The 25,391-nt window shown below is 38.7% G+C and overlaps 1 protein-coding gene across 1 annotated transcript in view; it reads right to left on the bottom strand.

The window, feature by feature from the left end:
- Positions 1 to 12,669: 12,669 nt before the first annotated feature.
- Positions 12,670 to 25,391, bottom strand: part of ptprn2 (protein tyrosine phosphatase receptor type N2) — a 212,557-nt gene continuing 199,835 nt past the window's right edge. The window contains exons 19-22 of the mRNA XM_036125606.1: positions 24,026 to 24,079; positions 22,989 to 23,053; positions 18,523 to 18,596; positions 12,670 to 14,244 (exon numbers count right to left, since the gene is read on the bottom strand). Of these exons, the coding sequence (XP_035981499.1) occupies positions 14,173 to 14,244; positions 18,523 to 18,596; positions 22,989 to 23,053; positions 24,026 to 24,079 (265 nt within the window). The 3' untranslated portion in view covers positions 12,670 to 14,172. The remainder of the gene's footprint in view (positions 14,245 to 18,522; positions 18,597 to 22,988; positions 23,054 to 24,025; positions 24,080 to 25,391) is intronic.

Here is a 25,391-nt window from a genome sequence, read left to right as displayed (position 1 = left end):
TGGGGCATGTCTCTCAAACACTGTCTCGCGTTATCTATATTTTCCATTATTGGCCTTTTAATTAACCCAATGTCCTCATGCAAAAGAGCTTCCCTTGACAGTCCCGCTCTTTACTTTAGCTAACCTCTGCCCCCATCTTTTCCTCCTGGCATGTCACCAACGGATCCTTCAGCAGCCAGTTGTGTACCCGATGCTAATACCTTCTGACACGTTTGTTCACCCCCTCTTTATCATTAATAATTATGCAAAAGAGGCGCGTTCTCACCCGTGCAAAAAAAAAGCAATCTTAGTATGCAAATGGTTAAGGTCCCTGCGGAGTGTGGCGATTAGATGTGTGTTGATAAACTCACTTATGATGAGTGACAGAGAGCGGGATTGAAGTCGTGCTGGTCAGTGCCGCCACAGACACTGATTTAAAGCACTGCGGCCAAATGCCAGCGAATCCCCCAAGATGCATGATGGTACAGGGATGAAACTGTGTAAAATGTCATTGGGGCTGTTGTGCGCCCATTAATAATCTTAGAGGAGGAAGCAAGAAGGGTAATGAGAGAAGATTTTCCCACTGATCGTCTTTGGCTTTCCTGCTCAGACAGATGTTGAGTGTGACTCCTCACCTTTGTCTCATAGCCTTTCACTGAGTCTCTTTAAATATCATGGATGGACCATTAAGCCCACGAAGCACCAATGTGACCCTTGCACACCTGGACTAGGTTGTGCACTTTATGAATCTTTTACTAAATTTGAAAAAGCATCACATCCTGGCATCCAATTTTAGTTATATGTGCAAAGTGCAAGGTGCAAGTTGCTTAGAACAGCATGGTAAACATACTTTCCTGCAGTATAAAGCAACTCATTGTGATGGGCATGGATCGAGGGGGAAGCGTATCTGTCTGACATATTGGGGAACATGCTAATCAACAGCATGGAGGACAGATAAATGTATACAAAAGGGAAAGTCTTGATGCTATTGGCAAAGGTTTGGTTCTTCAATCTACTAAATCACATGATGTACTTAGTTTTATGCTCAGTCATTGTGCACTGAGACTTGAATGATGACATGGTGCTCAATGTGATTTAATCAGACATCTGAGGAAATATCAGTGAAGGTTATTGTGTAAAATTTAAGTAAAAAGTATATTTTTAGAAATCTTTTTTCTTGGATTTGTAATGTACTGTTATCTATTGCTGATTTTTTTCTTTGTATTTTAAGAAAAACACATAAATCTAGTGTTTGATATTAAGTAGTGCAAAGATTCTTCTTACCTTATCAAAAGAAGGCATTAAAATCCAACAATCTTCTGAGGCTTTATCCTGATGTCTCTCATTATAGTGCATATAGTACATACATATTTGTTACACTTCACATTTATTTAATTTTCAAGGCATCGTAAAACACACACAAAAAAAGAACATAAACGTACAAACAATAAAACAAACATCACAATAAATACACCAACAAACAGAATATGTCTTACAGTTTTAAGAATATATCAATTAATTCTAGGAAATTCATAAACAGAACATTTCATTTTAGTCTATATATTTTATACACCAATACACACAACCCTTTGCCGCTCTCCTAAAAAAGCTGTAATAGGTAGCCAAGCTTTGGTAAAGTACTCCAAAGAACCTTTAAGAACACGTGACATTATCTACAATAGTAGAATGGACCTCATCTCTGAGCAAAAGTACTACACATGCAGCAATTGCTTTGAAGATGTTGATGGAGAAATACAGAGACGTTCAGAAGGAGCTGCATCGGATTTTTGTAGATCAAGAGAAAGCATGTGGCAGTGTGCCAAGAGAGGGGCTGTGGTATTGTATGAGGAAGTCTGGAGTAGCAGAGAAGTATGTCAGAGTTGTCCAGAGCTGAAAGACAGTGGTGAGGTGTGCTATAGGGTTTAACAGAGAACTTCAAGGTAGAAGAAGGGCGGCATTAAGAATCAGCTGTGAGCCTCTTCTTGTTTGCTGTGGTGATGGACAGGTTGACGGATGAGGTTAGACAGAAATCTCCATGGACGATGACGTTTGCAGATGACGTTGTAATCTGTGGTGAGAGCAGGGAACAGGTGAAGGAAAACCTAGAGAGATGCTTTTGGCCTGGAAAGGACAGGAATGAAGCTTAACCATAGCAAGACAGAATACATGTGTGTGAATAAGTCAGGGAGCCATGTTGTTACAGGGAGCAGAGGTGAAGGTGGAAGATTTTAAGTATTTAGGGTCAACAGTCTAGAGAAATAGAGTGTAGAAATGACAGGTGAAGCAGGTTGGAACAGGTGGAGAAAAATGTGAGGTATGTTCAGTGATACATGAGTATCAGCAAGAATGAAAGGACAGGTTTACAAGACGGTGGTGAGACCGGCAATGATGTATGGTTTAGAGACAGTAGTCATGGAGGAAAAGACAGGAGGCAGAGCTCCAGGTAGTTTGGGAGAGACGAGGATGGATAGGATCAGGAATGAGTACATCAGAGGGACAGCTTATGTCAGATGTGTTGGAGATGAAGTAAGAGAGGCCAGATTGAGATTGAGATTGAGATGGTTGGGAGGGATACAGAGGAGGGATAGTAAATATATTGGTAGAAGGATGCTGAGGCTAGAAGTGCCAGGCAGAGGACCTAGAGGACGACCAAAGAGGAGGTTTAATGGATGGAGTGAAAGAGGACATGAAGGTAGTTGATGTGAGAGAAGAAAATGAGGAAGACAGTGTTCATTAAGCCATGAGGAATAAAATCAGACTAATGTTTAGTCTGAAGCTACTGAAATGTGAGACTTTTACAGGCCCTCAGGGGTCTGTTCTCACAGCAGGGGGCCTCTGTATAAAACCTCCTGGCCACGGACAAACGCTCTTTTCTCGCATGCTGTTCCACAACACCAGCATTGGAGGGACACGATGCTGGTCACAATGTTTGACAAAGGTCAAACATTGTATTTGTTTGACCTTTGTCTTTGACCTTGGTCTTGGTTTGAAAACCAAGATTTGTTTGTGCATCAGGATAAATCTCTGTTTGAGCGTGGTGGGAATTCACGCTTAAACCCACTCAATACATTCTTCATATAGAATCAAGGTTATTAGGACTTCTCAGCATCTTGATGGACAGCGATGAGAAATAGAGGAGAAGAGTGCCTTTCGGGGAGTGTAAGTTTAAAGGCTTGTATGTTCCTTAATAAGATCAAAGGTATTGAGGCCTTGGACAGACATGAGAGGAGCAGCTTCTGCAGACTGCTTTCCATTCACTCCAAACAACATAAGCAAATAAAAAAAACACAGGCTTTACTTTGAGAAGAAACCTGGACGGGATCCCACTAAGCAAACACTTAGGGACTTCCCAACACTGCTCCTCGGGAAAATGACATTTTTTTTCCTTTAGTTTTTTTTTTTTCCTTTTTAAGTTCAATAAGCCAAAGCGCCTCTCGGACCTGTAGCCAAAAACTGAACGTGACTTGAAATGTTAAGCAGTCTGCTTCTCTATCCAATTCAAGCCAAACTCAGTCTCAGATGGTCTCCCCAACCACAGGGCCTAGCAAAAGCGTTCATTCCTCTTGAACCTTTTCCATGTTATTTTTTATTATCTATGTGCTTTTTATGTGTTTTATTGGTTGTTAATCTGAATGACTAATTGAAAATAGGGCACACTTGTAAATTGTGGGTTAAATAGCTTTTTTTCTTGAATGTGTGGCATGTGTTTGAATGCATTCATTATTTATAGTTTTTTTTTAGAACAACCTTTCGCTATAATTGCAGCTACAAGTCTTTTGGGACATACCAATACCGGTTTTTCACATCACATTATTTATTTATTTGCAAAATGGCTCCATTGTCTGCTGACATGAATTGTATTTAGATCTGGACTTTGACTAGGTCATTCTAACACATGAACATGATTTGACCTAAAACAATCCATTGCAGGTCTGGCTGGATGTTTAGAGTCATTGTCCTGCTGAAGACAAACCCCAGCTTGATCTTATCTTTTGAAGCTTCTGTTAATTTTGTGTCCAGGACTGCTCCATCCATCTTCCTATCAGTTATGACAAGCTTTCCTGCCCTTACAGTATGACCCTTTCATCACCAAGTATATTGTGCAGCGGTAGATTTTCCTACACAATCGTGGTTGTGTATGTTGGGCTGAAAGTTAGTTTCTCACCTTCTTCCACATGTTTGCTTATGGCAAACGCTAAATTAATTACACACAACCTTGCCATTAAGCGCTCAATAACTACTGCAGAACCTGTGCAGTGTCATAAATGTGACAATGTCTATGAGTATGTCCTCCATGCGCCTGGTACCAAGCTACTGCTATTAGCAAATAGCTACGGTCATCATGTGAAATGTATTTAGGTAAAAATCAACGTCTCTATTATATTGAATTAACTTATTTGTCCAGCAGAAAGCCTGCAACCTCTGCATCAGTTTTGAATCCCCGCTCCCTTATGAATTGTCTCCACCTGGTAATAATAGCCGATGTAGATTCCTTTTCTCCCGGTTATTACTGCTTTTTTCTTTTCTTGGTTACTTTCTCTTCCCTTCCACTAGGCAAAGAGTATGGATGGTCCTCCATTTCAACAGAAAACGGCAAGTAGAAAGATTTACGGTCGTCTTCGCTTGTTTTATACTCCACCTACATCGACAGCACGTCTTCATCTACAGGTAAAACACATAAGGCTGACAAGTTTGTCCCCTTTTGGCTACTGTAATAAAAAACGGTGACGTAACATGCCGTCCTCCACTGAGTGTGCAGTCACCTATGTATTTATAAACTACTTATTCTAAGCTATGAGAATGCTTTCCTTTATGATGTGATTGTTATTACACTTTGTGTAAATATAATACATTTATGAAAGCAATAGTTGATTTTTGCTTAAAAAAAAAGACAAATTAGTTTTACACTGTCCCTTTAAGATGATCAGATTAAAGGTGGCTAACATAGTATTTTGAGTTTTTTTATATGAAAAAATTAAATCCATGTATTTTTTCTTTCCCCTTCACAATTTTGTGTAACTTTGTGTTGATATATCACATAAAATCCCAATAAAATCAATGACGGTTTGTGGGTTTAACATGATCAAAGGTAACTCTGCTCTGTAACTCTAAAAGGATTTTGCACATTATCTTGTAGGAAAGTTAGCAGCTTTGATTGTTGCTTTCGGAGATTAATTCAGCGGCATCTGGTGTTTTTCCAGGATAATGTTATGCAGATTCACTCTGCGAAAGAAAACATCTTGAAGGTGGAGAACTGTAATCATTTTATACATAGGTTAATTTAAATGTCTCACTAAACTGGCTAAAAATCTATAAAGACCAGACACCAAAAACTTACATTTAAGTAGTTTTATTTTATAATATAGCGATAATGACGTGTGGGAATAAATTATAATATTTCTGTTCTTTTTTTAGCTAAAAATTTAGAGAACAGTAATATGCATAAAGATATATTCACTTATTTGCACTGTATTGGCAGACAAAATTAACATGCTTTTAATGCTTTTATGTTGCCACATAAACAAAACTTCACAGTATGTGCACAGATGACACAACATATTCTGGATGTCAATTCAGATGAGGCTGAGTTATTTTTCACAAATGCAAAATTTTATTTGCAGCATAAAGTTTGATTTCTAAACATAACTGTCGCTCTCTCACAGTAAGTTCACTATAAAACATTAGGAGTTAGCTCTGCATAACAGAGATGCTAACAGGATGATTCTGTGGCAGATGAATAAGTTTAAGTTCTATTTCTACCGAATGAGAACCACATAAAAAATCCAGGATTCCTACACTTGTGTAATATCAGTTGAGGGTTTTTGTAGTTTTTCTAGAAAAGAAGTGTTTCGAGTTTGATACTAGCATATTTCACTGCATTCGTATGCTTCTTGATCTGAGCTAAAACTGTACGAAAACCCAATTTAGAGGTATTAAAAACATTTCACGTCATACCAAATGTACCTGAATTTTGTCCAGACAGTTTATGCAGTGTCTGGACATATTTATAACAATTTAGTTTCTCCTACTATTATGGAAATTGGACATGGGATTTCAGTTGAAGAGACAGATTCTTTCACTTTGTTTTAAGCTGCATTCCTGTCTTCCTCCATTTTTGTTTCTACACATAAAGATGGGTTTGTTCCTGCCAACGTTACAGGTAAAAGTGATGATGGAGGAAGAAAGTTTCCCATTGAAATAGAAGGCAAAATGTTTTTTGGTCTAATGACCTGTGACCTTAAATTGGAGACAATTTATGAGATCATCCTGATTTTTTAATGAATTCACTGTGTGCTGCTTCACCAGTACAGAATATGTCATGATGGATTAAGTTGGCTGCTAAGTCACTCAACTGCCTGGAAATAAAAATTTCATGCTCCATGAGAGCCCTCAGTTTGTCAAATAATTATTAGTTGAATTACTCAGAAAGAAGATCAAGCTCTTAGTTTCAAGCATCCAGCATGCTGAGGAGGGCAAGTTATGTTATTATTGCGTCATTTTTGCAGAATTATAGTCACAGTCACATGCAATAATTATTGAATTGGCGGATGCCAATAAATATGTGAGAAACTACATATTTTATCATTGATCAAACTAAATACTGTGTTTCCAGTTTACTGATTGTTCATATAACCTATACAAATAAATACGCAAGCATTTCACTTTAGGAATAATTTCTGTAATCTAAAGTTATTCCATAAAACAATTCTGGTTGGACTTTTATCATTTCATAAGTGTGTCAGAAGCACGGAGAGCCAACACTGATTACAACCGACGATCAACGAGTGGGAAGGAACTGTAAGAGTCAACGAGGCCTGAGGCTGAAAAGGCCCACTTGATGTTCCTGGCAGTACAATGGTGGCCCCTCTGAGTTTGACTCAGCTTCTCCCTGGATGGAATCGTTCATTGATTCTGAGATTTCCTTCAAAACTCTGCATTTAAAGAGATGTTTCATCACATAGTTCCTGTATATTTCTTATTTCATCATGTTTCGTCTAACACTTTTTAAGACCAGCCATTTTCTCGCGCCATTGGCCCTTGTTTCTGGTCCCTGTGATGTTTGAGCACTGTTAAGCCAGAGCAAGATGCTAAATTTGACGTCTCTAGCTTTATAGACTTATCCGAGCTTAAGCTTTAATTTAGAAATACCCTAAATTAAAAATCACTTTGAGTTAAACCAACCATCCAAAAGAGTGCAACGCACAATTTCTAATTTTGTGACTTCTCCATTAATCCTCCCAAATGGGAGCTGACAGGATATCGCATGCTATTGTAGCTAACCACATACCTCAGGAAGCAATTACTATGAATACATTTTCTAATAAACTTGTACCCATCAGATGATAAGCAATTAAACATGCTTAATTATGGTTTCCATACAGTAATTTCTAAGCTGATTAGGTTTGTGTGCTTTACAAGCTGAATGGGGTGAATATTAATAGGCCTTTTTGGTTTGGCATTGCTGGTTAGCGGTGGCAGCTCATCAGTGACTCATATGCAAATGAGACCTCAGGAAGTGTATGAAGCCTGATTCCCACCTATTAGAACTGTCAGGGGAGGGAGGGACATGTCAGCGGGTAGTGCATACATGAATATGCATCTGAATGAAAACCCCACGCACTCATAGTTGAGCGGTAGGAAATTATATATTCTCTATACATGCTTCTTATCCCTTTTCTACTTGTGATATAATCAGTATTGTGTTCTCAGTCCCATTTCTCCACTATTCCAGGGTATCCCACACCCTGATAAGAAGTCTTTATACTCAAAATTGTTGATAAACGGTTAATCTTTTGTGTGTTCGATATTTGATTTTTTTTTACAGCTGAAACCAGATTTTGAGATACACTGTATAAAAAGAGACATATTTTTCTCTTACTGTCTGCCATTGAATCAGACAAAATGTTTCCTGTTTTTTGTCTGCTGGGATTACCCAAATTATTTCTAAATTTCAGAATAATAAGAGAAATACATTTTCAGACATTTTTCTTTTACTTCTTCAGTCAGAACAAACTATTTGAGAAAACCCAGATTATGCTATTATGACCTTGCAAGCTTTTAATAGGATCATTCACCAGATTAGAGTGTAGTGGAGGCACACATGTGGATGTGTTTTAAGGCAACACCTCAAACATTCTGCCCCTTGTGTGACACCATGGGTGAATCAATACATCAACTAAGATATTGTGAAGAGATCTACAGACCTCCCATTGTCTGGTTCATAATTGGGTATATTTTCCATATACCTGAAGGTACCACGTTCATCTATCAAGACACTCATACACAAGTATAAAGGGCATGCCAATGTCCATATATACTGTTCAGGACAGGTTTTATGTCCCAGAGAGGAACATGTTTTTTGTGCGTATCAACTCCAAAGTAAAAGTCTACATGAAGATGCTTGCTGAGCAAAATGTGTTCATATGAGTAGAAAAGCCACTCAGTGAGGAAGAAGCCAATACTCCAAAAGCAACCTAAAAAAGGAAGAAAGTTAGAAACTTAAGAATGCCATCCTGTGAAGAAGTGGAGTGTCAGCTACAAGAGGGACTGGTGTGCTTCAGAAAGTAGGTTACATAACGAGGAAAGAGAATTTTGTGGAAATTTCAACAATCTAAAGACATCAGCCAGGAATTTAAATCTTGGGCCCAAATGGGCCTTCCATATCGACACTGACCCTCATCATAACATTGCGTTAGTGACTAGGGGTTTTGCAATTCACACAAATCACAGTTAAATACCTATTCAGGTTTATATTCCCAGTTCATTAACTTATCGGTATGCTTCAATTAGGGTTGCACAATATACCAGTTTTGCAAAGTTATCTTCATCACAATATCATGGATTGCAATGTGCATATTGCAAAGAACTGTTTGGAGCGCACTAAGTGTTAGCTAATGATTTAAAGTTATTGTTGGTAATTCTGTTCAGAAACACTTTTTGTTGTATTGGGTGAAATGGCCGTTCGGTCCGAATGGCAGGGATTGGTTAGAGGATTAGTTCTGCCGTCACCTCCCTCTGTCCCTCAAGTTCAAAATTAAACAGCTAATGGCTTAACAGAGATGTTTTCAAAGCCAGTAAATTGTATAAAGGTTGTAGGCAAGGCTGTCCACTTTCTCTATTATTCACATCAGCTATTGAGCCACTTCCAGCTGCAGTGCACTCACATCCAAAAATCTGTGGAATAAAAGCAGTGGAAACACAATTTATAATTTCATTGTATGATGACGATGTTATTCTGTTCTTGACAAAACAAAATCAAATTTTTTTTGGTGATATTTCAGGTAACAAAGTAACTAATACATTACAATCTTATTTGGGGTAGTCAGTTGTAGGAGATATGATATTTCATTTATGTTAGGGCCTCAGAAAGATACAAAATATCTTTGAACAAGACTCGGATGTTATAATGACCGTCAATATGATAAAGGCAAAATTCAACTTGGATAGAAAGCATTTTTTCCAAATACATTCACTTGAGAAATTATGTCAAATCAAATCACAGTAATTAACATAAATAAACATTTGCTCTTAAATTTGAAAAAAAAAAAAGATGGTTAAAGTCAGTCTGAGAAAAGGTACTGTATCTGAATTTTGCACTTTAAAGGGGAGCTATCATGCAAAATACAGTTTTGTAGCTCTTAAATACATTTTGCTGTGTACTTGGAGTTTCTTGGAGTGCAGAAAATCATATGTAGGTTGTCCCAGAGCTGTATGGATATATTTGTATCCTTTTTGGGTCATGATTTTCAAATCGTTCCGTTTTCTCTGTTGTCTATTGAGTTTGTTGAACAATTATATCACAGTATTTGCTGTGGATCTGATAAACAAGTTCATGGACTTCCAGCTAACCAGCCAATAAGCGATTTTGTAGTCCAAACTGAAGGATGCTGAAGCTATAAGTGAATAATCGGTTTTTCGTTACATTGTCCCCCAGGTTACTACAAAAATGAAACACTGCAACCTTAAGGGGGTCACATATGAAGTGCTTCATTTAGATTTACAGCTGCAGTAGGTAACTTTTGTATAAAGTTTTTTTTTTCTTACATATTTGTTAAAACTGGCATTATGTCCTGACAGTAAAATATGAGACAAATAATCAGTAAAAAAATGAATTAAAAAAATCAAGGTCTTCTGGCTCCTCCCAGTGGTGCTACTGCCATCTGTAGAAATGCACCGCTCCAGGTCAAAAACAGTGTCGATCACTATTGTGTTTGTGCCGCTCACAGCCCCTCCCCCGCACAGCGCTACCGTCATTCAAGCTCAAGATTGATGGTGGTCTGAAGCCATGTGGAGAAATGGCAGAGAAACAACCTGCTTTACAGGGAAACTGCCAGTTTTTCTTGATCGGCACCTGCTCAGAAAACAAAGCCAGGTGAACATTGGAGCAGCCCAGTAGGATCACAATGATATCAATGTGAAAAGGAAGAACTAAAAAGCATGATATATGTCTGCGTTATTAGTTTCTCACTCAGTAGAAAACTATTTTTATAAGAAGCCTGGGAGGAAAACCTGAAAGCTGAAATGTCAAATGAAGAATGGAGGAAAAAGGCATACACCGAAGTTCATGAACATTTTTTAAATACACTAAGGTTAATACAATATAAGTGGTCAAGGTGAACATATGTGACTCATGTAGAAACAAATTATTTTCATAAAAACATCCCTGGTATTTGCTTAAGATGGCTAAAGGCCATAGATATGCTGTGTCACTGTAAATGGAAATGTAGTAATAACATAATGTTTTGGGAAGAGAAACAATTAAAAAAATAATCTCAGAACAAATTATTTTGGACCCTAAACTATTTTGGTTGGGATTATATCAATATATATTAGGTTTTTTTTTTTTAGACCTCAACTTGCTCTTTTCTAAAAAAACAACAACTGTTTATCGGTATGTAAAAAACAAACAAATAAACAAAACAAAACAAAAAAACTCTCATACCAACTATAAACCACAGGATAAAACAATTTGTAAATTTGCCATTAGAAAGCAAAACTTTTATTTTGAAGGCCAAACTGCATGGTTTTGAAAATAAATGGGTGTCTTTTTTCAATTTGGAAACAATTTGGTTTTATTGGAAGGGGAAATGAGTAATTATGTGTAGACAATGCAGCCCCAAGTTGTTTCTTGATGCTTAATTTATTTTGCACACCTATTCACCTAGCTCAAGATTTTTTGGAAGACAAACTTTGTAGTATAACATGATAATTATATAAAAATATATAGATTTTCTTCTGTAGATATAGCATATGTGAAATAAATATTTGGTTGTAACATGAGCTTTGAAATGCTAAAAGAATGTCTGTTACAGTTTTTTGTTAAAATAGGAACATCCAATTTTAGGAAAAGAGCACAAAATGATCAAAACACAGCCAAGAAAAATTACATCAATGATCAGTGCTTCACCGGGGAGAGAAACATTTTTGTAAAGTATAATAAACTGATGAAATATAATGGAACCAGGCATGCTGTCATTACCTTAAAATGACATATGTCAATTCATCACAAAATAACTAGACTATGAATACCTGCAAAACATGGCCAGACTACCCCAGTGTGTGAAAAACAAGACTGACTTCATTTCACATCCCGGTTTCCGTCTCTGCAGCTGAAACAAACATTTCATCCGCACAAACCCGTGTTTTCCACATGCAGCCTCCCCCAGGGTTCAGTCCACATCATCTTCCAGCATTCAATCAAACCCCCTTCAGTGGCCGGTCAGACAGTTTGTTTGTGAGTGTACCAGAAATGATGTCAGACGGAGCGGTATAGTTTTAAACAGTAGATTTATTATCAATCTGAATAAATTCATCTTTTACTTCTCACACAAAATATATAGTTCTCACAGAGGCTCTTGGTTTTGTGTTTCAGATAGCACTATATGAGGATTAATTAAGTCATTCAGTGTCTATAGAGCCAATATTCTGCACAATATGTCACAATATACAAGCAATGGAGGGACAAATTTAACAAAATCCCAATATAATTTCTTCCTAAATATATAATCTTATTACTATTGATACAGGAGGACAAGGTCTCTAAACAGAGGCTATAACTATCTCAGTTTGGTATATTTCACATTTAATATTCACAGAGATGTTCACGCACCGGAGAAAAATGTGAAATCGATGTGATATGTTGCAATTATTACAATCTGTGAAGCTTTATTTGTCAGAGTCTGAGACCCAACAGTCACCACAACACACATGCACGTCAACATCTGACCATGTGATGCTGATGAATATATGTATGTATATCTATCTATATCTATGTATATATAGATAGATATAGATATATCTATCTATATACATGTGATAAATATGATAAATATATAAATATATATATATATATATATATATATATATATATATATATATATATATATATATATATATATATATATATATATATGTAATATCACAGAGGTGGAGAAATGTCAGGAGTTCATTTTGAAAAAGTTTACATCGATCCAGCAAACAGCATTTCATCTGGAGGACAGAATCTGTACAGTAGGATACGTTTTACAAGCAAGAATTTAATGTTTTATTTTTTCTTAGTCTAAAAGTGAAAGTCGAGAGCTGCAGCATTTAAGTGACTTTATGTCTAACAGCAAAAACACAAACTTGATGCCTAAGTCCAGTTTGTCAGGACTATTCTCCGTTTTAATGTTTTTATGTTGTGGTAATCAGTTTTTTTTTTGTTCCAGGTAGAGCAGATATGATATTTAATTTATGTTAGGTCCTCAGAAAGATCCAAAATATATATCAACAAAACTCAGATGACCTTCAACTTGGATAGAAAGCATTCTCTCACAAATACTTTCACTTGAGAAAATGCTTCTGATTTTTAAAAGCAAGAATTTAATTTCATGCTTTTTTTCTTAGTCTAAAAGTGAAAGTTCAGAGCTGCAGCATTTAAGTGACTTTAGGTCAAACAGCAAAAACACAAACATGATGTCTGGACTGTTCTCAGTTTTTCTGTTGCAAACAGTGCCTTGCAAAAGTATTATATGTTTTCACATTTTGCCTTTACATTTACAAACCTCAGTGCATTTTATTGGGATGCTGTGTGATAAACCAACACAGTGCATCACATAATTTTAATGGAGATGAAACAGAAACGTGGCTTTTCAATTATTTTCCGAATAAAAATCTGAAAAGTGCGGTGTGCACTTTTATTCAGTCCCTTTTCCCTAAATAAAATCCAGTGCAACCAACAGAGTCCACTTGTGTGTAAGTTCATCTCAGTAAAAATACAGCTGTTCTGTGAAGGTCACTGAGGTGTTTTAGGGCATTACTGAACAAACAGCATGATGAAGACCAAGGAACTATGATGCAGAAGAAGCCGCGATGGCTAGAGGAGACAATAATTTTGCTTTCTGGCCTACAGGTAAAATGCTATGATGGTGGAAATATATAAATTAACACCAGACATTTGATATGTTTATTTGTGAAAAAAAAAAAAAAAAAAAAAAAGAAAAAAGAAAAAAAAAGAAGAAACAATGAAAAGTCATTGTTGTTTCTTTTTTACAATTATGCACCACTTTTTAGTCTTGTTGGTCTATCACATCAAATCCCCCCCCAAAACACATTGAAGTTCATGTTGTAATATGAAAAGGGTTTGAATACTTTTCCAAAGCAGTGGATCTGGGCATATTGGAATATTTAGAACTGTCAGCCACAGAAACAAATAAATTAATGCAGCCTCTACCAACATTTTGCTTTAAGGATTTCACACACAAAATAGAACTGAGGCAAAAAAAAAAAAAAAAGAAGAAGAAAAATAGCGTAGTTTTTAAACAGGTGGCAGCTCAGTTAGTATTCTTCACGTTGATACATACACATCTCATCAGTGGCACTGCAACAGTATGTTCATGAACAACACCACAGCATAGAGAACCATGGGTTCACATTCAGAAATTGCACGGCGGGAACGCTGATCCGAGGAGCCCCGCCTCCATTTTCCTCAATTACGACGACGTCCATCAGATCAGCGTTCCGACTCGGGAATTAATGAATATGGACGGGGCCGGCACGATATTCAGCATACAGTGTCGTATGAAGGCATAGAGGAGATTGCAATAGAAGAGGAAACTGTAGGGGAAGGACGTCCGCGCTGAGTGGGCAGAGAAGACCGGTGGTCCGAGACAGAGGGAGGAGAAGAAGAGAAGGAAAGGAGAAGGTTTTAGGTCTTTACTGAGGAAGCGCTTTCAAGATGGCATTCACCTCCTCCGCCACGGCCGTCAGAGCGAACTCAAACTGCTCCTGAGGAGAAGAAAGAAGAGGATAAGCGTTAGGGTTTGTCTACGTTTGTGCACGTCTTGAATCCCATCTAGATATGATCGGCAGCTTGAGCCTCCTCCTCCTCCTCCTCCTCCTTCCCCTCCATATCTCCTGACCCCGCCTGGGCCCGGCCACCATCTCGAGCCGGATCGCTCTGTGAGCTTTCAACCCAAAGCGCACGCACAGCCATAACCAAAATCGATCCAACCAGGTGTGTCTTAAAATGCAGCTTTGTGAGTCAAACTGTCTCTCAGCTTTTTTTTTTTTTTTTTTTTTTTTTTTTCACTGTGTGTGTGTGTGTTATTGTGAAACCAACACACAGTTTTCCCAGAGGAACTGATTGATGTCTGCCCTGTGGACCTGCTGCTTTTATATTCCTCTACCCAGGCTTCAGGCCACGGGGTCTACTCGCAGAGAAAAGGGTACGTAGGAGGTTTGGAGGGAACAGTCCTCAGATGTGTCAACACACAGGCTGCCACGGTGTGGCCCGAGGATAGGCCGAATCAATACCGAGAAGCCACCAGTGGCCGAGATGATGTGGAGTTTCTATTTTTGTGCATCTTCTGAAGTTGTGATCGGTCCGGAAAACTGCGTAAGTACATCCACATTCATCTCCAACTCACTTAGACTCTTAGTTTGAGTTCAAAGCTTTAAAATAGATTTAAAAATCACCCGTCTTCACTGTTCCCGTTTTAAACCACTGGGGGGAGATCAATCTCTGCTCCACAGATCAGAAATTGATGTTAGAGAGGAATAAACACACTCTCATGTATTGCAGTTGCCACATATAAACATCCGTCAAAAGCAGGCGGCCCTAAAGGAGGAGTTCATGTTTTTTTCTCCAAGCAATTTTAGCAAAAGTTCTCAAAAAGCTTAAAGGTGAACAACTAGTTGGACAAAAACTCAGATTCAAGCATTAGTCATGTTTCAGAAAACAACATAGTACGCTTACTGCTGCTGTTTAAGTGGAGAATGACATCGCTGATGGAATGGATTCCAAAAAAGATACCCAGGCTCTTTTGCTTCATTTGTTTGAGGCTTTTGACACTTTTTTGTTCAACAGACTGCATTAAATTGGCCTGTCTGCAATTAATGTACAGTAATTCTGAAATTACTTGCTGGCTCAAGCAGAGTGTGTTCACCACGCTGGGTCATTTTCTACTTTTCCTACAGCTGTCAAAGGAGTTCCTCAAAGCTCCATATTAGGACCCTCTTCTCTTTCCTCTCCTCCTAATTAATCATGGTGATAACTTTTTTATGCAGATGACACAGCTGTGTTCAGTTTAATCAAACAGACATCTCTAACCAGATTTCCAACTGGCTTTGGTAGAAATTATAATTATTCCACACAAACTAACTAGTTTAAGTGTAGTAGCGTAAAAAAACAAACAAAAAAACAAAAAAACTGCAGACCCTCCAGTCATGACATGCATTCACCTGATTCTGTTTAACTAAACCATTAATTGTAGGGAGCATCTTAGCAGTAATAGTAGTGGAGGAACCGTCAAAATGACAAGGACTCAGCTAATGATCAGCTCCAGGGTGATCAGAAACAGTCTATAGTCACCAACAATTACAAGACAAGCTATCAGCAAGAAGCATCTGCAAAGTCCCATTGTTAAAAAAATTATATGAAAACCTGAAGACGGTACAGTTTGCCAAAGAACACACTAGCAATAAGACAATTAGGGTAAAAGTTTATGGAATGACGAAAGCAAGATCATTCTTTTTGGGTCAAGACAGTTTGTCAAATGACCCCTAAAGAAAAAAAAAGTCACGCCAGAGTAACCTGTGAAACATGGTGGGTCAGGCATCATGGTGTGGGGATACTATCATATTTTGGTGTTGTATATTTCACAAACAAGGAGTCAGCAAAATACCTGAAGTGATCAAGTTGCCCTAAGTTAAAGAGGAAACAACCTTGAAACGAGTGTCTCAAAAAGACAACAACCCCAAACACGGCACTAAGGGAAGAGGATTTTGGTTCCACATCAGCAGAACCCAAGCTATGCAATGGCCAGCCAAGACCTTAATCCAACGGAAACGTTGTGGGAAGACATCAAATATACTGTTTCTGAAACAAAACAAAGAAATGCAGTGGAACTGTGGACTGAAGTCCAATGGCGAGGCCTGTTTACTGGTGCCTGAAGTGGGTCAACACCATGCAACACGGATGTGAAGCAGCTCCAAGAAACAGTGGTTAAACAACTGAATAATTGAGTGACTCACAGGACAGCTTAATGCACATTTTGCATTTCTCTTTGTTTCTGCTGTAAATGTTTGAGTTTGCAAATAGAACTGTATTCTGTCATGATATTTCAGTTATACAGTATAGAGAAGCTGGTTACCTACATGTGCCAGGAAAAACTTAACTTAACCTACTCAAAGGATGTGTCTAGATGGTATTCTAATTGAATAACTGACTTATATAATCAAGACTGCATCTGGCATCAAAGTAGATAAAATAAAATAAGAATCTGTGCTTGAATCACCTTCCAGCATTTGTTCTGAGTTTTAGTAACTTTCTTTAAACTCACTACTGTTATTTTGAACACAAGTCTATCTATTGTTCCTCTTAATGGGTAATTCAAGCCCACCTGGCTTTGACAGTATTAAGTGCGATTTTATATAATAATTTGGAGTAAAATAAAAAAGAAAATTTAGAGAACCGAAAAGCGTTTAAAGGGCTAAAAATGTAATGATAAATTCTAAGTATTTTACTATCATTATTAGTATCTATTTGCTGCCTATATTTGATAGGAAGTCAATATAGGAGTGTAAAAAAGGTTTCTGCAGCCCTTTAACCTTTGTTGGGCTATTTCTGAATGCACATGGCCAGACACTTGTTTACTTGTTTGATATTGCTGAAAAGTAGTTTTATATTTAATATATACATATGTCTTTAGAAATTGTTGTAAATGTACCTGCTTTTGGTAAACTCTTAAAAAAAGTAACCTCAATGAGACTTTTGCCATGATAAATAGACATAACAACAAAAGAAAACAGTGGAAACGTCATTAAAGGTAAGACCAAAAAAAAAAAAAAAAAGTTAACTCTACATGTCATACCCCATTACTATCTAATTTCTGTTTAGAGGCTGAACAAGGCTGCAAAGAGGAATCAACCATATTCCACTGTAATTCCACTCAGTACCGTCAGAAAAGAAAAAGAGAGTCTTTAAAAAAAGCTTTTCTCTGCTGAGAACAGAGCGGAGCGCGGCTCTAAAAGCAGCGTTAATAGACCGTTGAGGAACAGTACAGTGTGTGTTAGCAAGCAGCTCCCATGAATATTATCACCCACTGCAGCGTCATTTTTATTATTATCATCCTCCCAAACTGAAAGAGCAAAGCGTAAGGGGAAAGTCTTTGGGCTTGCATTGAGAGTGAAGAAAAATGGCTGCTGTGATGTAAACTGTAAGGACGAATGTCTGTGACGGCAGCAATTGTTTTCGTAAACTCTTCTTATGGTGAGTCTGGGATAAAGAATATCCAACATTTTGTGACAAATTATTCCCTCAAAGAAAAACTACCCCAGCTATCTGAAGTATAAAGAATGAAATGGGTTTTAAATCGATGAGGACACTGCCTTTCTGTGTTTGATTTAATTAGGGATTGAATTAGGGTTTGATTAGGATGGATGGATAGATACAACTTTTATTCATAGTGATGATGAATGAAGACTTGAAATACAGATATTGTTCCATAATGTTATTCTCTTTTTCCATTCTTATGTAGATGTGAATAATAATTTAGGCAAATTCCACACCTTTTCAGAATGCATAAAAGCTCTGAGGATATTTTAGTTGTGAACTGCTGCTGGCAAAAAAAAACCCAACAACAACCAAAAACAACAAAGACATTTTAGGTAATCTATTTTGGGTGCTAAAACACCTAGTTAAGTATTTTTTTTGTGTATGTCTGGCAATCGTTAATAATTTCAGAAAACATTTACACACATTTCAGCAAAACGTTATACGATCCAATCTAATTTATTCAAATCGTATAGCTATGCAACCATGCTACTTTCCAATTTTGGGTAATTTTCTTTGATTCCTACGATAAATGTGAAGTTTTTTTCCTCCGAGCAATATTTCTGTAATCCTGAAAGCAGTTATCAAGTAGAGCATCATCATTTCCTCTGATCCTGCGTGGATGAAGCAGACAATCATCCCTCTGAAACGCCTATAACCCCCTCTCCCACCCCATTTTCCCCTCCCCATCCCTCCCCCCACTCCTCCAACTCAAAGCTGGGGAACCTTACCTTTGTCTGGACCATGCCAGCTCTCTGGTCTCTCAAGTGCTCCAGGGTAGCGGCAATATCAATCTCTTTAGCACCTGCAACAGAGCGAGAATTGGACTGAGTTCAAAGCGGCGCAGTAATCCTGCTCACATCTGTCAATCTCTCTTTATACAGCGCTGCACTCCCTTTGGAACAGCGCAGCGATTGAAAATTATTACATTCATCCACGGGAAGGCAAAAAAAAAAAAAAAAAAAACTTGGACAGCAGCCACGGACTGTTTCTTGATAGAATATGCAATAGGATATACATTTTTTTGGTGACTGGGAAATATACGCTACACTTTGGCTTCAGTCTCGTTACCACAATCAGAGATGACGTCCAACTTGGTGATTATAATGGCTGGCAGCGGCTCTGCAGCGCTGATTTTGATGATTAACCTGTGCAACAGTTGCTTCACCTGTAATCAGCTTCCTTTCAGTCTGTTATGTTAGTCAGGAAAGTCTTGCACTGGCCCAAATCCGGGGGGTTGAAAGCAAGCCAGGGCTGATTTGAAAATAAGAGGGATGTTGAAAATGCATCTAAAGTCTGAAGATGTTCTTGAAAGGGAAGCAGAAAGGAAGAAAACAACACAGCCGAGAATGAATTTTAAGCCTGCATGTGAGAGAGAAAGAGGGAAAAAAGTGGGACTTAATGCACTCAAAGGTACTCCAGCGCTCTGACAAGACTTTCATGTCTTAGATGAGCGGGAATCCAAAGTTATATTGAAGAGAAGGCTCTCTGGCCAAGGGGGAAAAAAAGAAAGGTTTTTTTTTTTTTGGAGAGCGAGCTTATGAAGGTTTCATGCATTTGATTCCAGATGCAGAAAACAAAAGGTTGAAAGCGGGCGGAGAGGCAGCTTTCATCACCACAGGCAACGGCGCATTCGTCACCAAGGTACTTGAATTGCACCAGGAAGGGCGAGTCTTATTACTGTTTAACAGACAGTGCAGCGAGGCGTCCTTTTAACCTGTTCCGACTGGGCTGCATCTCTAGAGGGTAAAGGGGTAAAGGGCAAAGATCAGGGGGCAAAGAGCAGACTAAGCCGTGGAGGAACAAAGTCTGGGGCAACAATGGGCGCTTATAATTTGGATTTCTCAAAAGAACTCAGAAGGCAAATTAAACAGTTTATTCATGCAGGAAAAAGGTGGCTATGTCTAGTTTACTTGTCCTTATGCAACAGATTTCAGGATTTTCCACAATTATACATCGATTTTCAGTGCCTTGTAAAATATATTCACGTACCAATGAGCCTTTGTTATATTTGTTATGTTACAACCACAAACCTGTTTGTTTGTTTCACGTTTTACAGAGATAATTCTGAAATGGAAGGAAAAGTACAATGGTTTTCTCTTTACTTACAAAAGAAAACCTTAAAAGTGTAGCATTAATTTATATTTATGCCCCTTTATTCTGATACCCACAGGTTAAATTTAAGAGCCTATAGTAAAAAGGGTCTACCTGTGTGTAATGCAACCGCAGTATAAATCCAGCTGTTCTGAAAACGCCTAAGAGGTTTAATGGAGAACACTGGAGCAGAGCAGACAGGACAGGGATAAAGTTGTAGACGTGTTAAAGGGTTGGGTTATAAAACAACGTCTCGTGTTATGAGCATCTCACGAAGCACTGCTCATGCAATCTAACTGAAAATAAAAAAATTTATTTACCCATAAAGCACACCAAAAATTGTTGCTTTTTTTTTTAACCAAAGTGCTGTCCTAAAACAGATCAAGCCAAGACGTAGGCAATAACAAAATGAAACAACAAACAGTAAAACCAGATATAAGACATGCTTCAAACAAACCAACTCACACCGTGTCAAAAGCCACTGAAAATAAGCGTCTTTTTTAGAGACTTAAAAACAGCCCGTCTACAGGACAGGTGTATCCACAGAGGTATTTTGTGGTTAAGGGTGTGCGTCCACACAGATGCAGTCTTTAGGGAGACAGCACATTATAATTTCTGAAAACGGGCCCTAGAGTGGATCCATTTTGGTTTCGTGTTTCTATGTGTACATACGGGCTGCGTCTTGACGTTGCATTTTCGCCTCTTTCCGTAACCCTCACAAAAATAAATTTCGTAACTCTCACAAATAGCAACAAAGAATGTGCCGCCCGGTGTTGCGTTCATGCTGAGGCAAATATTGTCTTTCTTATGGCTGTTAGCATTGTCCTTGGACCCTTTCTTTCCAACGACTCCACTCTACACGGCATCCCCTGCCAACCTACATAAAGATCATGTTGAACATCCATAGATGTTTGCATCTGATCCATGTTGCTTTGCTTACTTCACATGAGTTGTCTGTGTATACTGAGTGTTTATTGCGTGTTTCTGCGCAGCGTCACAGCAGCAACAATGGCGTTGGCATACCTACTACAGCGTTCTCAGTGGTAATGTGTCCTCTGGAGTGGACTCACATTTTTTTTTTTTTAAATTTACCATATTCGTCTTCATGTGGACAGGGCCTTAATGGCATTTGGCCATGACTGAAAAACTCCTCTAAACTCCAGCCTAGTTTTACAACCAACAGACGCTGGTCAGCTGATCAGAGAGCCCTAGGAGAAACATTAGGCTGAAGCATGCCAGAGAGGTGTGGAGGTAAAATACCAATAAAATACTTAAAAGAAGGATTTTAAAGTAGCCTTCTATTCTGGAGGAGTAGCACGGATCTATAGCTATATTGGAATAATCTGTTACCTAATACCTTTTGGTTGTGCACTCCACAAATCTGGTGTTAGTGGAAGAGGGGTAGGATAATAGCCAAAGCCACAACAAGTCCAGTTTGCAGGTTTCTACAAGCAATGCAGGGCGCAAAGCACAAATTTGGAAGAATATGCTCTGGTCAGGTGAGACTAGATCAATGTTCGCATCAAAGGGCATGTATTTGTCTGAGTTTTGGTCCTGCTCTCAACCCCTCTTTCCCTTGAGTTCTTCTCTATTGGTTGTCCCACATGCCAATCATTCTGATGTGCTCATATAACGCCAATGTGCGTGCTCATTCTTTGTTGGTTTCTGCTTGCTGGCTTCGCATGCACACTTCTACTGTTTATGTATCCTGTTAGCTTAACAGTTAGCTTCGGCGTTAGCCGATCATTGTAGCTCCGCTGCTCTCATTGTATACTTTGAACATGGCTGAGAGTCATGAGAAGGAAATCGCATACAAGGTTATGAGAAGAAGAGGAAGGCCTCAGTAGAAAGAAATAAGATCCGGGTGGATTTGGGAGAGTTTTTTCATGTAATCCCCTTGAGGAGCAGAAGAGTGGGTAGGATGGTCTCCTACATGCGCAGTTGTTAAAAAAAAAAAAAAAGACTTGGGGTAACTTTCCAAAGAATCGGCGACACATTTAAGAAGGGATAGCATTTTGCTTTTCATAGTTGATGGGAAGATGGATACAGGACAATCCTGGGTAAAATCATTCTAACAAGTCATTGACCCTAAACATACAGCCAGGGCTAGAATGGAATGGTTTATTTTGAAGCATGCTATGTGCTAGAATATCCTAGTCAAAGTCAAGTCCTCAATCCAAAGGAAAATTTAAGCCAACAGTAGAAAATTACTCTTCACAGATGCTTGCTATCCAATTTGACTGAATTAGTTAATACTTAACAACTGCAGTCAAAACAGAGGTGTGCTTTACAAAGACAAATGAATACAAATACACACATTTTCTAGGATTTTTATTTATAAACAAATTTCTGAATCGACTCAAAAATGATGCACTTAATTGTAATGGTTTATCTAAAAAAAAATAAAAAAATAAAAACACTTTTGTGTTTGTGATTGTTCAATAGGTTTGAATACCTTTGCAAAGCAATGTGGGTGGGTGTTTTTCTTAAAGTGCCAAGGTTGCACTAAAGGAGATAATCCAATTCAAAGCTGCACAAAGCAACACTAATAATGCACCTAGAAGATTTCCATCAATGCTAACTATGTTCACAGTAAGCAGCATAATTGTATGAATTGCAAAACGAAATTGTCAACACTGTTCTTTTAAGAATAAATCAATAGTAAAATCAACAGTGTTCCATTAAATATTAAATATCGATTTGAACCACTAGAGCAAACAGCAATTTTTAAAAAATAAATGTTCCCCTCTAAACATTTAATTTCCATGCATGTGCTATCTAAATTCATGTTGCAGCTGCCGATGCAGGTCAATATGGTGTGAAGGTTGCTTAAATAGATAATTACGAATGTGGGCGGAGGTTTCTTTTTCATTTCCCTTCCCTGTCTTCCCTCTTTGTTCTGATCGCTCCACTCCCAGCAACACCCCCCCCCCCCCTCCCTTCGTCTCCGCTGCCTCTCCAGGCCTCAGAAAAGTCACCCTCTAATGCATCCCAAGACCCTCCGAGGAGAATGAGAGGCTTTTGCGTTGCCAGGGTTTCCAACCAAGAGAGCGAAAGCGAGAGAGAGGGAGAGAGAGAGGAAAGGCGAGCAATTGATCGTTACCTTTAGCCATCCTATTGAGGACCATGTCAATCAGCATGTAGGTCCCACTCCTGCCAGCTCCGTCACTGCAGAGTCACAGACAGAGAGGCAGAGATCATTAAGGCGGCGGCGCGAGAGGCTTTAATCTCAGAGTGCTCTTGGACGAAAAACAAATTGCTCATTTACATCGGCATCTGCTGTGAGACTTTTGAGTATATTTGAACACAAATTAGTCCATACGTACAGAAAGCACACTTTGTGTATCTGCATAAAACAGGACGTTAGATGTAAAACAGCAAAAAAAAAAAAGAAAAAAAGTGACGTACATCCTCAGCATTCTTGTGAGAAAAACAGATCTGAATACTTCCCCAAAAAATGTAATTTCGTTAAACCTTTGCACATGAGTGCATGTGTGGTCTTGAGCGACTGTTGGGGAGAGAGGGAGAGAGAGAGAGAGAGAGAGAGAGAGAGAGAGAGAGAGAGAGGGAATGGTTTTCTAAGGCACGCTGGGGACAAAAGCTTTTAAATGCATGCACCTCAGGAGCAGAGGAGAGGTTGAGAGGCCAGGGGCGGTTCGAGAACAGCTTTTTGAGAGCCTTGCTTTTCCATTACTCTAGAGATAGCCCCATGAAAAGCCTCCCTTTGTGCCTGCCGGCCATTCAGCGGCTCTGCATGTTAATTGCAAACAAGGCGTGGACATCTCTCTAATAAAGGCAAGGCCAATAAAACAGCGGAGCTGCCTGAGTGCCACGGCTTCATTAATCTAGTGCTAGACGCTCCGATCCTTGGAGAGGGGAGCGAGTAAGGCTTACTGGCCCCATGCATGACTTAACAGGATGCGGCTATTAAAGGTGGTCTGACAGATACTTGGTGTTTAATGCGAGCCAATCAAAGCTGGTTAACCAACTCAACCAGATGGGGAACGGAATGGTCTCTCATTCAATAAGCTTGTGTCACTTTATTTACATAAGAAACGGTGAGTGGAACAAACAGCGGTGGACCCAGAGTGGCTTTCACAATATACAGCTGTAACGCACACACCGAACAGGTGTACTTGCCTGCAGTGGACAATTATCGGGCAAGATCGGCCACGGTAGCACTTGTTAACCTTTCTGGAATAAAGCAAAAGAGAAAAGACGATGTTACTGCAAGCTTTGGCAACAGGATCTTAAATTCAAGGCACAGGATTGGTTTCCTCTCGGTTGAATAAAAATAGCGATAATCACAGCAAATGTGACTCACGAGGGACTTGTGCACTGTGATCTGGATGAAAATGAACCATAATCAAAGCAACAAACACACATCTAGGATGCTTCCAGCTCCGCCTGCCAATCAGCCAGTCATTTAAATTCAAAAAGAAACCCGTAAATAAATCCATCATCGGTTCAGTAACAGTGAATCTCTCTCTGACGTGTGGGTGATGGACGTGGTGGTGTGATGTTGTGATTGTGGTCCGCCAACGCATTAACCTCGGCCAATTATGAATGTTTTACACCACGGACAACGGTGAAGGCCAACAAGCTTTTCACACCCCGTTGCTGCCATGGAAACTGAATACACCAAGACCTTCCCCCAGCGCTTCGTTGCTTCCTTTCATTTTTTCAATAGAAACAACCTCAAAGCACCATTTTGGATTTTATATTGAATTGACATTACATTATGGGACAAAAAATGTATATTGGGATTTCTGCAACTAAATATGCAGAAAAAAAATGTAAACATTTTATATTAAACACTGTCTTGACATACATTGGATGTAATGAGAAAACAGGAAAGTGGAAGAGTTTTACAATTTGAAAACCACAAAGATTTATTATCACTCTGTTGTCGAGTTTTTAACTGAAAATATGAAGCAACGCCTCCATTTCCTTTCTAGCTATTTGAAGCATAGTGCAGCTGTGCATGATGACCTAAAGATGGTAAGCCTTAAAGCTATAGTTGTTGGTAATCCTGTTCAGAAACACCTTTTGTTATACTGGGTAAATCTCCTTCTTTGTTAGTTTGCTGGCTGCACGTGTGAATTTCTAGTGTTTATGTATCCTGTTAGCTTAGCAGTTAGCTTCGGTGTTAGCCGTTCATTGTAGCTCGGCGGCTTCCACCGTATACTTTGAACATGGCTGAGAGAGAGTCGAAACAAGCAAACTGAGTACACGTTTACGAGAAGAAGAGGAAGCCCTCTGTAGAAAGAAATAAGACCATAGTGGATTTGGGAGATTTTTTTTTCCACTCGATCCCCCCGAGGAGCGGAAAGGCGGCGCAAGACTGCGCATGAGCAGTTATTGAAAAAGGGGCTTGGGGAAACTTCGAGGAAAAATCACACACTCTACCTTTAAATGTTCACCTTGTTCTCACAGAATGAGGAAAAGGTTTCAGGTAGGCTGTTTACTTCACAGACATGCTAACTCTTGAGAATGTTAGCACAAA

Source organism: Fundulus heteroclitus, chromosome 21 (assembly GCF_011125445.2).
Source record: "Fundulus heteroclitus isolate FHET01 chromosome 21, MU-UCD_Fhet_4.1, whole genome shotgun sequence".
Classification (NCBI taxonomy): Eukaryota; Metazoa; Chordata; class Actinopteri; order Cyprinodontiformes; family Fundulidae; genus Fundulus; species Fundulus heteroclitus.
This window is presented reverse-complemented; position numbering and strand designations above follow the sequence as displayed.